This window comes from Rosa rugosa, chromosome 6 (genome assembly GCF_958449725.1).
Source record: "Rosa rugosa chromosome 6, drRosRugo1.1, whole genome shotgun sequence".
Classification (NCBI taxonomy): Eukaryota; Viridiplantae; Streptophyta; class Magnoliopsida; order Rosales; family Rosaceae; genus Rosa; species Rosa rugosa.
This window is the reverse complement of record NC_084825.1, coordinates 30910021-30927304: the sequence shown is the minus strand read 5'-3', so window position 1 is coordinate 30927304 and position 17284 is coordinate 30910021. Positions and strand designations below refer to the sequence as shown.

At 36.9% G+C, this 17284-nt stretch overlaps 1 protein-coding gene across 1 annotated transcript; it reads right to left on the bottom strand.

Moving 5' to 3' along the window:
* Nucleotides 1-10413: 10413 nt before the first annotated feature.
* Nucleotides 10414-11717, bottom strand: LOC133713693 (expansin-B15-like). The gene is made up of 4 exons (XM_062139727.1): nt 11489-11717; nt 11275-11387; nt 10932-11125; nt 10414-10760 (listed from the first exon to the last, which is right to left on the bottom strand). The coding sequence occupies exons 1-4, from the start codon at nt 11715-11717 to the stop codon at nt 10436-10438; spliced, it is 861 nt and encodes a 286-aa protein (XP_061995711.1). The 3' UTR covers nt 10414-10435.
* Between the last annotated feature and the right edge of the window lie 5567 nt (nt 11718-17284).

The following is a 17284-nucleotide window of genomic DNA, read 5'->3' as shown; positions in this document are numbered from 1 at the left end:
TATCAAAGAAGCTAGAATTCGCTTAATCAGTTTGATGGAGAGGGCATATTGGAGTGAATTTACAATTGGATTAATTTGCTGGTATTTATAGAGTTCGTGAAGTGGGCTTGATTAATTTCAAATCCATCCAACTAATTTTTCAGTGGCCACGTGTGACTTCATTTTCTCGTTTCCTTAAGGGAAAAAAAAATGAACCAGCTAAATATAAATGAAGTGAACATTATGATTATGAAGAGAATCTTCGTAGGAGAATATATGTGAAACGAATTACGCGTCTGATGAGATCTGGTGAGAAATTTTTCAGTGCTACGATCAAATCACGTCAGTACTAACACGTGATTTAACGCTTTAATTAAATTGCAATATATATACAATTATCACACATCAACCACTAACAACAAGTTCTAGACGTTTAACTTTAATTCATAGTTACAAACTTAAAAAAAATAAAAAAATAATTTGTTCCAATTCGTTTTACGATTATTCTTAATAGTCCCTTCTCTCTCGTTGTGAGAGTTAGGGTTTGGGGAGTAGTCATATGTATGGTATTTCCGACAAGTATATACCACGTCCTCCGGTAGGTAGACCAGACAGGGGCTCAAGTTTTGTGGACGACGTGGTTATTGGTGGGAGTGCAGTTGTGTTTCCTTGAAGTTATGGTTAGTCGTTCTGTCAGACGGGTGTTGTCTGTAGAGGCGGAGGAGGTCGTGATTGAAGGGATTGAATCTAATCCCGATCGGGGTAGTGTTCCTTTTTTTCTGGTAGGGATAGTTCTTACGGTGAAGTCGTTCAACAAGGAAGCCCTCTTTAAGAAACTGAAGGAGCTCTCGTGTATAAAGGAGCGGTTTTCCATATGTGATGTAGATGGTTCTGACCACTTTTTGGTTGGTTTTGATTCAGAGCTGGACAGACAGAAGGTGATGCAGGGATGTCCCTGGACTTTCAACAATGCTTTGGTGGCTCTTGCCTTGACGGATGGGAGGACTGATTTGAGGGAGGTCAATCAAGATGAGCATGAAATCTTGATCCGGGTTCGTGGCTTACCTCCTCTGTTCCTCAATAAGGAGATGGGTGAGTAGATTGGGAATAGTGTAGGGAGTTATGTTTGGACCGATGAGGGGAGGAATGGAGACTTTCTCGGCGATTGTCTACGCATCAGAGTTAGACTTAAGCTTTCTGCACCAATTCCCCGGTGGGTGAAGGTTAGAGTTGATAGTGGGATGGCAAAAACTTTTGATTTGGAGTATGAGAGGCTGCCTTTTTTCTACTTCTATTATGGCCTGTTTTCTCATGTCAGTTCTTGTTGCCCAGAGAAGGAGACTAATCAGAATCTGGAGGTTAGGTATGGGAGGTGGAAGACGGTGATCAAGGATGTCTACAATATCATAGTGGATGGTGAACTTAAAGGCCAATCTTTTGGGTTGCATAGGAATCTCCCAAAACCAGGGTGGACATGTGCGGTGCCGGAGGTCCAGCTAGGTGGTGTACGTGGTGCGGAGCCGGGAGGAAGCAGAGTTGGAGGAGACGCCTAGTTCATGATTATGTCCACGACCGATTAAACGCCGCAAAGGCATCGTAGAGATGGAAGGAGAGGTGGTTACCGGTGGTGGAGTGACTGGTGGCATGGCCGAGGTGGCCACTCTGTCCCCAGAAACGCAAGAATGGAAGGAAGATGGATTTGGCAAATTGGGGACTAATTTGTTGCAAGAATTAAATGATGATTTGATGACAGAGGCTGTTAAGGATGAAGGTCGTGATAGTAGGGATCTAGGCTTGTTTCAATAGAGTGATTTTAGCGGGAAGTCTTTGTTTTCAAAAGGGAAATGAAAGCTAGATGAGGGCCCCCTATTTGAAGTCCTGGTGATTGGAATTAAATATCGACTCAGGTTAGACTCGTGTGGGCCGAGTAAGCCAAAGGTCCGACTACCCAAAAAAAATGGATTTGGTTAGTGGTGGGTGTACTTAATAGGTTTTGAAAAAGCCCCAGAGTGGCCCACCGAAAGGCAACAAGTCTGAACAGGGGGGCTCTAAAGTTGAGAAGAAAAAGTGGTTTAAAGTAGGAGGTAGTAGATATCCCAAATAGGGAAAAGGGACTGGGTCACCAACAAAGTTCCAGAAGTTTCGTAGTGTGCTCATGAAGAAAACTGTGATGGGCTCCGGTTCTAGGGCCCATCACGAGAAATGATCGTATTGAGTTGGAACGTGCGGGGATTAGGGGACCAGCACAAGTTCCACGCTTTGAGCAAATTGCTTAAAGCTCACAACCCTGATATTATATTCATAATGGAAACAAAAAAAAAAAAAGATGGAGATGGTACGGGACTGTAACTCTTTGGGTTTTTCTAGGTGTTTTGTGGTGGAAAGACAGAGGAAACATAGTGGGGGGACTTGTATTAGCTTGGAAGGATCATATTCAGTTAGATGTGGTTGGACAGTCTATTGGTCACATTGATGCATTGCAAGTACTGAACAACGTGAAGACAAGGCTCATTGGCTTCTATGGGAATCCGACTATACAGTTAAGACACTTTTCATGGGAGCTGCTTAAAAGGGTTGTTAGTAATGCAGACGGTCCAGTAGTTGTATTCGGGGATTTCAATGAGATTCTTGAGGTTGATGAGAAATTTGGTGAAGAAGATCGGTCGACCTCCCAGATTAATCGTTTCAGAGTTGTGATTGATCAGTGTAATTTAACGGAGGTGAATTTTGATTGCCCGGTGTTTACCTGGAGTAATGGTTCTGTGCTGGAAAGAATAGATCGAGTTTTTGCTAATGGAGCAGCTTTTGGGTTCTTTAACAGGCTGCATGTGGTTCACGTCGATTTCGGTCCCTCTGATCACTTGCCTATCTTTGTTACAACTAATGGGGAGGATTTGGTGCGTAGGTGAAGAACAAGAAGAAAGATGTTTGAGACTTTTTGGGTGAAAGAAGAGGGGTGCAAATATGTGATAAAGGAGTGTTGGGAGAATGACATCTCTGAGGGTTTGGGTGCAAGTTAAAAGTTACTTAAATGTATGGACAGATTAGATGGGTGGAGCAAGAATAATGTTGGCAACATTCCCCTACGAATTCATGAACTAAAAGATAATTTGGCAGATCTCCCTTTTGATAGTACTATGAATGGCGTCCAAGAAAGGTGGAAAGTGGTGATGAAGGAGCTGCATAAATTGGAGAGGCATGAAGAGGAGATTTGGAGGCAAGGATCTCGGGTTACTTGGCTTAAAGAGGGAGATAACAACACAAAGTTCTTCCACAATTATGCAAAAAACAGAGGAAGTCAGAATTGGGTCACGGGGGTGTTTAATGATGAGGATGTATAGGTGCAGGATATCACAGTGATTAAAGGGATGTTTGTGGAGTTCTTTACTGAGTTATTTGCCTCAGGAGGATGTGCTCATTATGAAGTGATTTTAGAAAAGGTTCAGCGCCGAGTCACGAAGGACATGAATCAGAAGCTTTTGGTTCCATTTAGAAGAGAAGACATTGAGCAGGCTTTGAAACATATGGCAGCCTCTAAATCCCTGGGCTATGATGGTCTCCCCACGATTTTTACAAACAATATTGGGATATAGTTAGTGATGAGGTCTATGACTTTTGCCTGGGAGTGTTAAATGATGGTAGACAATTGGGGGATGCTAATCATACTTTAATCACACTTATTCCTAAGATTCCTGAGCCGCGGAAGACGTCGGATTTCCGGCCTATCAGTCTTTGTACAGTGCTTTACAAACTATCTCGAAAGCCATAGTGAATAGAATGAAGGGGGTGCTTGATAAGGTAATATCCCCCACTCAAAGTGCTTTTGTGCCAGGACGGCATATACATGATAAAGTAATAGCGGCCTTTGAGACTATTCACTCTATTTGGAAAAATGCTGGGAGTGATGCTACAAACTTGGTGTTGAAGTTGGACATTAGCAAGGCCTATGATAGGGTGGAGTAGCTTTTCCTGGAGAAGATGATGCCAAAGTTGGGTTTTGCAGAGAGTTGGGTGCAGTTGATTTTGAGGTGTGTTTGTTCGACTTCCTTCTCTGTTCTTTGGGAGGGACAGGCTACTGGCCTTTTCAAACCTTCAAGGGGTTTGAGACAAGGGGATCCCCTTTCTCCATATCTCTTTCTTCTGTGCTCCGAGGGATTATCGTGCTTATTCTCCCATGCAGATATTATGGGATTTATCCATGAAGTTCAAGCCAGTGGGAATGCACCATTAGTTTCACACTTACTTTTTGCAGATGATAGCCTAGCGTTTGCCAAGGCTGAGATGCAGGAGGGTGTCAATCTAAAACATATTCGAATCTGCAGCAGGTCAAAAAATTAATTTTGACAAATCGGCGGTTGGTTTGGGGCCTGAGTCGAGAGCCAATGTGAAGACGAATTTGCAGCAGATTTTGGGGGTACAAATTGTGCCATTCCATGAAAGACATCTTGGTTTACCAACTGTGGCTGGGAGAAATAAGAAAGAGATTTACAAAAAGGTGCAAGACAAGTTAGATCACCATCTTGTGGGATGGCAGAGTAAGTTTCTCTCTAAGGCAGGTAAATTGATCCTTGTGAAAGCAGTTGTCCAAGCTATTCCAACTTATACGATGAGTATATTTTGGCTTCCGAAGGGGGTGCAGAAGGTGTTTCAATCAAAGATTACCAACTTTTGGTGGGGAAAAGGGGGAGGGAAAAAAGGTTTGCATTGGTGTAAGTGGGATGTGCTCTGTAGAAGTAAATGGGAAGGGGGGGTTAGGATTTAGAGATTTGGAGTTGTTCAATCAGGCGTTGTTGGCAAAAACTTATTGGCGTATAATGCAAACTCCACATTTCTTGGTGGGCAGGTTACTTAGAGCCAAATATTTTCAAGATGTTGAATGGCTTAATGCAAGGGTTCGTAGTGGTGCTTCTCTAATTTGGAGGAGTTTGATTTGGGGTAAAGAGATTTTGGAATTAGGTATGTGATGGAGGGTGGGGAATAGCGAGCTGATCAACGTAAAGTCTGATAAATGGCTTCCTCAGCCAACTACTTTCAAGGTCATCTCTCCTACTTGTTTTTCTGGGAATTTCAAAGTTGCTAAGCTCATTAATTCGGGTCATGAATGGAAGGTGGATTTCATCCGTAGCCATTTTCTGGAATTTGAAGCTAAAGTCATCCTTTCTATTCCTTTGCCTAGGAATGGGGGCACAGATAAGTTAGTTTGGCATTATAACAAGAATGAGAGATTCTCGGTGTAGTCTGGCTTTTGGGTCGCTGATCAGGAGAAGTTAAGGAAGGAGGGTAGGCTTATGTCAGGAAGTGATGTTTGATTAAGATTGGGGGGCCTAAATTAAGAATGGTTTTGCGAGGGATTTGATGATTTTGTGGATGTGTAAAACTCGATTCTTCTTATAGTTTGGTGTGTTAAATATATGAGGGATCTCTGCAGATTTATCACTGCTCGTATCTTGATTTAGAAGCAGAATGATGGGTTTGATGAAGAAAAAAAAACGATGGTGAGAGAGGAAGGGAGTAAGGACATAAGATGGGTAAATATGGAAGAGAATTCATTCAAACCAACTGCTGTATTTTTAGATGGATTTAATATTAGGAAAATATGATATTTTGCCACATAGCTGAGTGTGGCTAACACACACTCAACTGAGTGTGAGTGTGTATGTAGCACTCCCCATTTATATATTGTTCAGAATAAAGTTATAGATCTTAATCATTAGATTAAATGCTAATTGGCCTAGCTTCAAATTATTAATAATTTGGGCTAGGGAGGAATGTGTCTATTGATTAAATATTAATATTAATAGCTCTCAAGTAACTGAAGGAAAGTTACTTAGGCCATCTCCAGTAGGAGATGGCTATATTGAGGTCAGGGCTATAATTTAGCCCTAAAAAAATATTATTCTTTATTGATGAACTAGTGAACCATCTCCAGTAAGGCAGAGTTAAATTTTAGTCCTTTAAAATATTTTATGGTTTTACATTATGTTTTTCAAAATTATGACTTTATTTGATTAATTTTGTAGACAAAAATTAATTTTTTAAGGTGTACGTTTGGATGAGGTATCTATGTGTTACTATAAATAACATTTTCGGATAAGATGAATAAAAATTTTATTTCAACATTTTATTTCATAAATTAAATAGGACTAAATACTTGTTACTCCTCATACTTTTGCATGAAAAACAGTTTAGTCATTATTCTTTCTAATTTTCACACAACAGGTCCTAAAATGACTATTATACCCCTCACTTTTTATTTTTTTATTTCTCTCTTTTTATTTTTTATTTTTTCTGCCTCTCTCTCTCTACACACACACACACACACACATATATATGTGTGTGTGTGTGTGTGTATGTAGATATATATATATATATATATATATATATATATATATATATGTATATACACACACACACACTACATATATATATATGTAGAGAGAGAGAGAACAAAAAAAAAAGAGAAAAAAAAAAGTGAGGGGTATAATAGTCATTTTAGGACATGTTGTGTGAGAATTAAAAAGAATAAGGACTAAACTGTTTAATTTTAAAATTTTGGACTAAACTGTTTTTCATGCAAAAGTATAAGGAGTAACGAGTATTTAATGATACAAAATCGTAAATTAAATCATTGATAGCAAAATTATGACATAATTGATAGCATAATTGCCTACCGTTGGATTGCAACGGTTGTGAAACATGAGCCATTGATTTTTTGTCAAATCAATGCATCCATGCATGTGTCAACCCCTCCCCTTTAAATATGTTGGATTTGTTTGTGGATCCCGCCAGAGCCCAAAGGTCACCTTTGGGGTTATTTTTAACCCTCTCCACCCCCCTTTGGACCTGGACCCATGTTTAGCCCTGTGGCCTTTTGCTTGCTGGAGTTCATAATTTTCATAAAAGAGCTCGAGAGCCCAGTTTGACCCTTCTATTGGAGATGGCCTTAGAGCAAGTTCACCCGTTGGGTTACCAGGTCACCCACTATTCACTACTTTTTAGTGTTAATTTCACCCTCTGGGTCACGAGCACAGTGTATTTCGTGTCATGGGTCACCCTGTACAGTGTTCTGGGTCACCATGGTGACCTGCACAGTGTATTTCGTGCCCTGGGTCACGGGCACAGTGTATTTCGTGACCTAGAGAATGAAAATATACACTAAAAAGCAGTGAATAGTAGGTGACCTGGTGACCCAACGGGTGAACTTGCTCTTAGGTCTCACATTTTCTCTATAGCACGCATAAAACTGAAACAACGCCCTTCTCCCACTTTAAAAAAATTAGTAGCACTAAATCCAAAAGAAGAACATTCTAAAAAAAAAAATCCAAAAGAAGAAAGATTAATTTGTACACAGTTGCTTTAATTCATGAGTTTAGAAGGTTTAGGCCAAAGTCTTAATTCACGAGTTGGAACATATATCTTTGCCTCATTTATATGCTCCATCTGTCATATTTAGTATGGATATCAGTAATACGTGTGACACGAGGGGTAACCAATCACGCCACGCAACTTGGAAAATAAGAAAAATTAATGTGGAGAGTTGTAATAGTAGTCTCCAAGAGTGAAAGAAAATAAATTAGTAATCTATTGAATATTACAGAGATGTTCTGCCATAATGAGAATGCGAGTATATAAATTTAGGCTCAGTGTGAAACAAACCATATTAAAGAGAAAATAAAGAAGCTAAATTAGTTTGACTTAATGGCTCTGTGGACAGATTTGGAAGGGGATCAGATTTGTACTTTCTTTATGGCTCTGTATTGTATAGAACGAAAGGAATAGAGTGGTGCGGAAGGGGCCGGGGCTTCTTTCAATCCCCTGTTTGCAGCTCAATGGGCAGTAAACTACTTGGAGGAGTTTCAAAAAGTTGAGTATAAGCCCGCTGTGAAGCAGAAGAGAGGATTGACAACTTGACACAATGTACACGATGAATTTAACATTAATAAGAGAGTTTTTCGTGTTAATTAATTTTAGATTTAAGATTTTTTTTTATTTTTTTTTTTTTATCGAGATCACACGATTCCTTAAATGCTTTCTAGGTTCAGAGACTAATCCGTGTCGGGGGATCATGTCAGCATATATTGGGATTTAACTCCAATAAGCGTCAGCGGGATTCGAACCCGATTGTGGGGTTCCACACCTAGAGGCTCTTACCAACTTGATCACTTGTGGTGATTAGATTTAAAAATATTATTTAAGGGGGGCGGATCCGTGACCACCTAAATTATAGTTAAGATTATACTCTGATTCTAGACCATTAGATCATATAACAACTAATGGTTGAGATTAAACAAAATATGTTATTTGTTTTTTAAATAGTATATTCTATTATATATCTAATCAAATAACTAGCCATTAATTTCTTTCCTATTCTCCTTCAAATTCATTTATTACAGACAACTTAAAAAATGCGCAATAATTACAGGATCCATTTCCTCAAATTACTTTCTTCTTTCTCTTATTCTCTAAAGGTGCGTTTCGATGAGAAAATTATGAAATCAGTAGGAATTTATAAATGATGGAATCTTGAACTCCATTAATCTAAAATTTCATTAATTGCAATTTCTATTGTTTGGTTGTATCTATTTATGATTTGAAATGTGTAATAAATTAAGAAAGTTTAAAATAAATAAATAAAATAAAATAGAAAAAAACCTTGTTTTGGAAATGAAAATAGAATACTGCAAAAGAATGAGTTTTTCTATTGGAACCTCCAAATTTACTCACTTGACCTCCTTGCTTTTTACACCTCTTATTAAATTTTCAAATACTAAATTTACTCACTAAACCTCACTTAAGTTCCTGAAATAACCTCACTCATATAATTTGCAAACAAACTATCATTAATTACATACTCATTCCTTAACTAGATTACATAAATCTCTTATCCACTAAAAAAGAAAAACACAAGGTATTGGGCTTTAAAAATTAATTTTTAATAAAAAAGAATTGTTTTTTTTTTTTTTACTTTTTTTTTTCTCTTGTAGATGTGCAAAAAAAAAATGAAGAGTAATTTTTCTTAATGTTGAATTATTTTCTCTATTTTATGTACCTTATGATTAATTATTTAATAGTTTTTTAGATTTTCTTTTCTCGGCTAGCTCTTTTTTTTTTCATTTTTTTTTTTCAAATATAATAGATAGACTAGGATTTAGGTCATAATATGATTTCTTTTGTTATCCCTCACCAATATGCGTTCAACCTATATGATGATAGGAACTTTTATGTCACATGATCTTGATTATAGTTTTAATTCTTATTAAATATATATAAATGCGTTAATGAGTATGTAGTGAAATTGGAAAATAAAAATAAATAAGGAAAATAATAAAGAATGTAATATAATATTATTGAATTGGAAAGTATAGAGAAATTAAATATAATTTTTTTTTGGTATAATTATTGTCCTTAATAGTCATTTTATAAGAGGTTATATATGTCATTTAATAATTCATAATAGAGTGAGGTCAACTGAGCAGATTTGGAGGTCCCAATAGAAACACTCCAAAAGAATTCGCAAATGACACTTATTTGGGTGGAAATTGAAGTGGGAAATTTAAATAATGAATTCCTTCGTTTTTTTCCACAGAGAAATTTAAAATTTTCAATCTGATAATGTCAAACGAGAGAATTAGCTTGAAGGAATTATGAAATCCTCATTTTCAATTAAATTCCATCATTTTTTTCCCTCATCCAAACACACTCTAAATTCATTTGTTGTAGGAAAAATAATTAATTAAGAAAATAAAATTGAATTTTTTTTTTTCCATTTTGATTGATTTGCAACTCATCTAAGGAGTAGAATCAACAAACGAAGAAATTTTTTTTCCCTCAACCTCTAAATAAAATTTACTCTATGTTATACCTTAAATCCTTAATGAGGTTAAAGAAGAAAGTAACTAAATAGATAATCTTATTTGATTTGGTATTCCAAATTGGATTTTTCCTGTAGTAAATGAAGGATTGAGAAAAAAAGGAAAAAGGATAATCCTCTACTTATGTATTTTAGAATATACATTTATTAAAAAAGAAAACCAATAAAAACTATTATTTAATCTCAACCATTAGTTGCTATATGATCTAATGGTCTAGAATTAGAGTATAATCTTAACTATAATTTAGGTGGGTCACGGATCCGCCCCCTTATTTAAGTGTACCATATTCGTATCAAGCATTGATTTGTTAAAGAAATATTACTTCTCTAATAAAAATTTTGTATCTTTTTGATTTTCCACCATCTAAGAATGATATGATCAAATTGATTTGATCTTTCTAAAATCGTCCGAGATTAAACTTCGAAAGTCAAAAGAAAGCAACAAAAGGCAAGATAACAAATTTTCCACTCTTGGCATCTTACTGTATATAGAGAAATGATATTACATGATATGGTTCCTATATGTTACCTAGCTAGAGTGGTTATTCAGTATACTATCAATCACAAATACAGTTTTATAAGGATCTAAAAGTTCACAACCGAGCGATAAATTTGACCGGGCTGCCAGCCAGCCGGAATCACATCATTTACAACTAGGGTTTGGCCGGAATCTGCAGCTATTCTAATAGATAACGGTCCCTGCAACTGTGAGCCGGAGTTAAATTTCCAAACTGCACCCCAAGATTGCTGCATGGGAAGCCAGACTGAGTCACCTTGACCTTGTTTAAGCTCGACTGCAGATAGGGCACCAGGTCCAGCTGCATATTCTACTACAACAGCGAGATAGTAAGGGTTTGAACCCGAGTCCACTCTGAAGGTTATGTCCACACCAGGATAAACGCACGCCACTCTGAAAATATATGGCCATGTTTAATTAGTCATTAAGCTGACAATCAATATTATAAAACAGAAATGGAATGTTGAAAAAATGTTACAATGACCAAATAAATAATTCAGTAATATTAGGATACTATAAGCCTCACGCTTCATTGACAATTAATATTTTTGTATGTACATATACCTTCTATGCTGAACGTGAAGGACTCCAGCATTCCGTAGTTGAGATTCTTCGCCAGAATTGGCCATGGCTCCAAAAGCATGGCCACTCAAATCAAAATGAACAGCATTAGAAGCGCACGGACCTCCAGGGCAGTTATCGGTTATAACAACAGTCACAGGATTCCCCGAGCACGCAGCATAACCGGTGCACTTGACCTGAAATTTGGGACAACCCAGGAATTGATTTATGAGGGTCTTTAATAAGATACTGCTTAAAAGCTTAGATATACACAAGTAGTAGCTAGCCATTAATATCTATCAAATCTGTATACAAACATGCATGATACTATGCTACTATATTTGACCTCATAACAAGCTCCACATCCTTTCCCTGATTTGAACAACGAGGCCCCTCCGGCAGAAACCAATTTAGAAAACGGAGGCTGATATACATCATTGGCATAAGCACATGCACCTCCTACACAAGCCATTTAAAAAATTTCAAACAACTATACTTACTAGTATCGTATAGATAATAAATCCAATAGGGTTTTGCCAATAAATTCGATCTTTACGTACCATTAGTCCCACCACCCTCAGGGTCTCCATACCATGTTGCAACAGCGGGTGCCCACTCCGAATAAGACCGAGTTGTTGAGAGAGCCGCTTCCCAGTTCGAGTCAGACTGAAGCCTTGAGACATTCAATAGTTTGGGGTTGACGCAAGAACTTGGGTTTAGGTTTAGTAGAACTAAAAACAATGTCACAAGAGCATAGATAGGCAACGAGCGTGGAACAACAAGAGCCATTATCAAAGAAGCTAGAATTCGCTTAATGAGTTTGATGGTTAGGGCTTAATGGAGTGAATTTACAATTGGATTTGCTGGTATTTATAGAGTTCGTGAAACTTGATTACTTGGATCAACTGATTTTTCAATGGCCACGTGTGACTTTGTTTTCTCGTTTCCTTGAGGGTAAAAAATTAATTATAAACTTAGGCCTTGTTTGGTTGACTGGAAAGTTAAGGTGGGAAAAAGAATTGTACTAATTTTCCTTACAATGATGGAATGGAATTGATTTAGCATTTCCATTTGTGGTGTTTGGAAGGATTCAAGACTTGAGATTAGAAAATGGTTTGAGAGAATTATTAATGATTTTCCAATAATGCCCAATGAAATTAAATATGGAAGATTAAAAATGAATGAGTGGAGATAGGAATTATTAATTAATCAGATTTTATGAGGGGCTAAACAAGTAAATTTTCAATTCCATTGAGTGAAGGAAGTATTTCAACCTAGATGGTATTTCTATTCCGCCTCTTTTATGGAATTGAACTCCAGTAAACTCATTTATTTTACTTTCTTTTCCAGACTTATAACTTAACCAAACACGACAATTTAATGGAATGAGAAACTATTTCACATTCCATATTTGATTTTCTGGCTAACAAATGGGGCCTTATGATTATAAAGAGAACATTATGATTATGAAGGGAATCACATGAAGAGAATCATAAGAAGAGAATATATGTGAGAGAATTGCGTCCCTTAAGTGATCTTAATTGAAGGATTAGTAAGGGACATTGGCTCATAATTCAATGGAATCATAAATTCCCCCATCAAATCACATCTAAATTGACATGGACTGTGTCAAAATCTACAATCATTAATTACCTTTTATGAGAACCATAAAATGAAAAAGAAAAAGGAAAGTGAATCTTCATATAAATTGTAAGAGAGTTTCTATTGAGACCTTCAAATTTGCTCATTTGACCTCTCATACTCTTTACACCTCTTTTGCGCTTTTAAATACAAATATTTGCTCACTAAACCTCCTTTTGAATTCCTCAAATAACCTTAGTTATATTATTCGCATACAAAAAAAATAAAATACTCATTATACCTCAATTCACTAACTACACCTCCCTCCTTTTTTTGCTTTTTGTTCTTTTTTGCATGCAAACCTAAAAAATGCCCAAAATAAATTTCTAGAACTTTAAATCATGAATCAAACGGTCATAACACAGAAATTGATCAAGCTGTCATAAATCAAACGGTTAGACATGATTCCTATGTTTCTAACCCTTATAAAAAATGAAAGGTTATTCAAAAATAAAAATGAAAGGTTACAAAAATTGATATAAAAAAAATAAAAATAAAAAATAACACACAACTCATGAAGGTAGAAAATAATAATAATAATAAAAACCACTGTCTCCCACCCAAAGTTCATCCTCCAACCAAACCTTAAACGAAGTCTAGACTAGGAACTCAATAAAAGTTTTGAAACAATTTCTTAGTCTTTAATTTGTGTTAAAACTAGGTAGAGAAGTTTGTAAATAAAATATATAATATAATTCATTGTCTATAATTGTCATTTTACAAGAGGATATATATGTAATTCATTAATTCAAAAGATATAGAGGTCAAATGAGCGAATTTGGAGGTCCCAATAGAAATCCTCATATTGTAATTGCAACCATTCCCTTCACTTTTATTCATCATTGAGGTTCAATTCCATTGTCTTTGGCTAGCTGGTGTGCTATTGTTTTGGCTTCGTACAAGTTAGAAGACATGGGTTTATATATTGCCATTATATTGCCGGTGATATCCGCAATTGTTGAACTGGAGTATGGAACTCTTGCGCTCACGTCCTTTATCCAAACCCTTGATGGTTGAGGATTTTCATATAAAAAAAAAAACCCCTAGTCTAAGTAATGAATGACTCGAATTTGAGATATTTATCACTATATTGTTCAGAATAAAGTTATTTATCATTGGATTAAATGCTATTTTTTTTTTTTGAATCACCCCCAAAATAGGTGTCAATATATATTGCATCACAAGCCAGAATAGACCGTTACATACCCTTCTGCATTTAGACAAGAAGATAGTGGTAGTACCCACAATGATACATATCAATAGACCCACTCACTAGCAGTTAGATACGTAGACATAGCGGAATTCCTCCTTTGGTACTACTCCAGAGGCGCTAGATACACAACAAAGTGTTTAGATCCCTAAAAAAACTTAGGGAATTATTGAAAGCAAAAAGCTACCAACATAAGATCCCGAAAAAACGAGAAATAAAATAGACCTAAAGCACAAACCCTAGCCCAAATCACCAAGCCCAAAATACAGCCCCAAGGAAACAGTAGTCTCAAGGCCCCGCAAACCGGCTCAACAGGCCCAGCCCATTCCTTCTTACAGCAGCCATACATGCAGAACCAGTGCCGCCGCCGCCGAACTAGCTCCACCAGAATCCTGTCACACCGCCAGAACCCCGTCGCTGTCTATCTCAGATGCCGGGAATGGAGCGTCTCCAACCATCAGAAACTCCAAAACTGGAAACCAAGCAAAACTCGACAAGAGTTCACCCAAAAACCAGATCGAAGCATCCAAAGAGAAGTTGGCGACACTGCTTGGAAGGAAAGCAGATCGGGATCCAGCCACTCCCCAACCCAATCCATCACCCATCTCACAGAAATCTGGCAACCAGCCATTGTGTTTGAAAGAGATATGGCACCGAAAAACCGCCGAAACCGTCTGACAAAACTTCAAGTATCCACTGTCCCTCGAGAGCTGCTTCAAGCCATAGCCTTCATCATCCGTCCGGCAGCAGACCACAGACGACAGGAAGGCCAGAGGCCAGTCCAGCCTCTGCACGCCGCCGGACGAGCTCAATCGTACAGAAAACGAAACCTCTGTGTTTAGGGGCACGTGTAGCGCGTTTGGTAAATTGTACTTTAGTTTTAAAAAATTGGATTAAATGCTAATTGGCCTAGCTTCAGATTAGTAATTCGGGAGAATGTGTCTATTGATTAAATATTAATAACCAAAAGAATGGTACTTAGGTGTCACATTTTCTCTGTAGCGCTCAACCCTTCTCCCACTCAAAAAAATTAGTAGCACTAAATCCAAAAGAAGAAAGATTAATTTTGTACAAAATTGCTTTAATTCATGAGTTTAGAAGGTTTAAACCTAAATTCACGAGTTGGAACATATATCTTTGCCTGAATTATGTGCTCCACGTGTCATATTTATTATGGATATGAGTAATATGTGTGACAAGAGGGGTAACCAATCACGCCACTGAACTTGGAAAATAAGAAAAATTGTGTTAAGTGGAGAGTGGTAATAGTAGTCTCCAACTCTCCAAGAAAACAAAATTAGTAATCTATTGAATATTGTAGAAATGTTCTTCCATAATGAGATGCGAGTATATGATGCCATATATAAACTTAGGCTGAGTGTAAAACAAACCATTTTAAAGAGAAAATAAAGAAGCAAGGTATTTCAAAAAAAGAAGAAGCAAGATTACTTTGACTTAATTTGTTTTTACCATCACATCTTGGAGTACTTGACTTTTAGTCTAGTACAACATATGTACACAATTATATACTAACCTTCAACGTAAAAGATCCCCAATTTCAGTTTTTCTTAGGTGAAAGCGAAGGGCATGTGTTCGTTAATGGGAGAGGATCCTCTCCTAACCTCCTTATCTGCCTAACCTGCCTAATTTTTAAATGACAAAACGACATGTGTATGAAGGCTAATCTAACGGCTGATATTGATTTTTGTAAATATTTACTTATTTTTCTTTTTTTTTTAATCACATTTGTTGAGGCAAAATACAAGTCACGGGCCCCGCCCTCCCTCCCTCTCTCCCTCCCTCCTGTTTCTTCTTTGCCATTTTCCAGATCTTGTTTCTCATGGAATGCTATGTTTTATTGCTTGAAGTCTTCAATTCCATCAACCTTTGGTTTCCAAGATGGGTTCGTGCTGATTGATTAAGAGGAGAAGAAAGGAATGATATATAAGAGAGAGAAAAGTAGAGGGCTAGTTAATCGGTGGAGGTTTTCAGAGCAAGGAAACAGCTACAGAAAAAGCTCTCACTCTCAGATCCGCAACTGCTACCACTGAAGCTTTTGGTTGCGCTAAGCCCAGTGTGCTCTCTCTCTCTCTTTCTCTCTGGCTCTGTTAAATTCTCCTTCTCTCACTAAATTTCAAAGCAATGGAGACTGTTAAATTCTCGTTCAATCAAAATAAACAACGATTAAAAACATTAAATAATAAGAAGAAAGAAAAGCAAAGGCAAGAATGACCATGATTTTAGATGAAGATGATTCATTTGTGTGGAGGGGTTAAAAAAAGCTTGGGTTTTGAGCTTGATGAAGAAGACGAAGCAGGAATACTTGGGTTTGTTTTAGTCTGAACTCTGAAAACTCTGAAGCTTCAGTACTTGGTCGCGAATAGAGAAGTGGGCAAATCAATATCAGCCGTTAGATTTGTCTTCATACACGTGTTGCTTTGTCACTCAAAGTTTAGGCAGATTAGGCAGATAAGGAGGTTAAGAGAGGATCCTCTCCCGTTCGTTAATATTGACGTTAATGGTGGTTGTCCATTGTTGAGTGTTGAATATCAATTATAATTTGGTATATAAATACTTCATAGCTCGCTGAAATACTGTGATAATCATGTAAATTACCTCATTTTCAAGGCGCTATATAAGTTTTCTTAATAGGATAATCATATGATTGGATCACAATTAGATGGCATGTGCTATACATTTCCCCCCATTGTTTTCAACAAGATTCTAACATATTTTCCATCCTTGTTTACTTATTCAGCAAGGGAAAAGAATGGTAAATACGGCATCACTCTAATGTGTTTTTACACTACGCGTCTACGCATCGTACATCGTACACCCTATATACGCAAACAGTTGAAGCTAACCATTTTTTTTTTCTGGGAATATAGAAAGCTTTTCATGATCTCTTTCTGTCTATATAAAACTAGTCGTAAGTCGTAACAACTGAAAACGCAACCGTTCCTCTTTGGAGCATAGTCTTTTTTTTTGAATAATTCCTTTCCTAAGTTTGTCCAGTTGATCTGCAATTAGTCCTCAATTTTTGCTCGTTGAGGGAACTGTCACATGGTCAACATCATTATGTTGAGAGAAGGGGAGATGTACCTGCCTAATATATTGTAAATTTGTAACCGAGCAATATGCACATGGTTATCGATCACTTTCAGAGAGAGAAACTAAAAATGTAATAGTTCATGGTCAGAAGGAAAACCCACAAAGGATAAAAGTGCAGTTGGTGACACAGATACAAATTCTGGTAGGAATCTTGATTCTTTGGCCAGATTTTGATAGCTAGTATTTGACAAATAGCAATGCGCTTAGACAGTGGCGGAGCCAGAAATTTTAGTTTGATGGGGCACAAAAAAAAAAAAATATTAATCATAGCAAAACATTAAAAAAAAAAAAGTATATATATGTAATATATATATTACAACGGTACGTAATTTTCTTCGACAAGATTTCATTAACCACATGAAAAGTAAAGAAAAGAGAGCTAGAAGAAGCCTAT

Coding starts and splice junctions, on each gene's coding strand:
- LOC133713693 (XM_062139727.1), bottom strand. CDS start 11,717: ATGGCTCTTGTTGTTCCACGCTCGTTGCCTATCTATGCTCTTGTGACA. Junction 11,126..11,274: donor GATGTGGAGCTTGTTATGAG/GTCAAATATAGT, acceptor CCCAAATTTCAG/GTCAAGTGCACCGGTTATGC. Junction 10,761..10,931: donor CTTCACGTTCAGCATAGAAG/GTATATGTACAT, acceptor ATATATTTTCAG/AGTGGCGTGCGTTTATCCTG.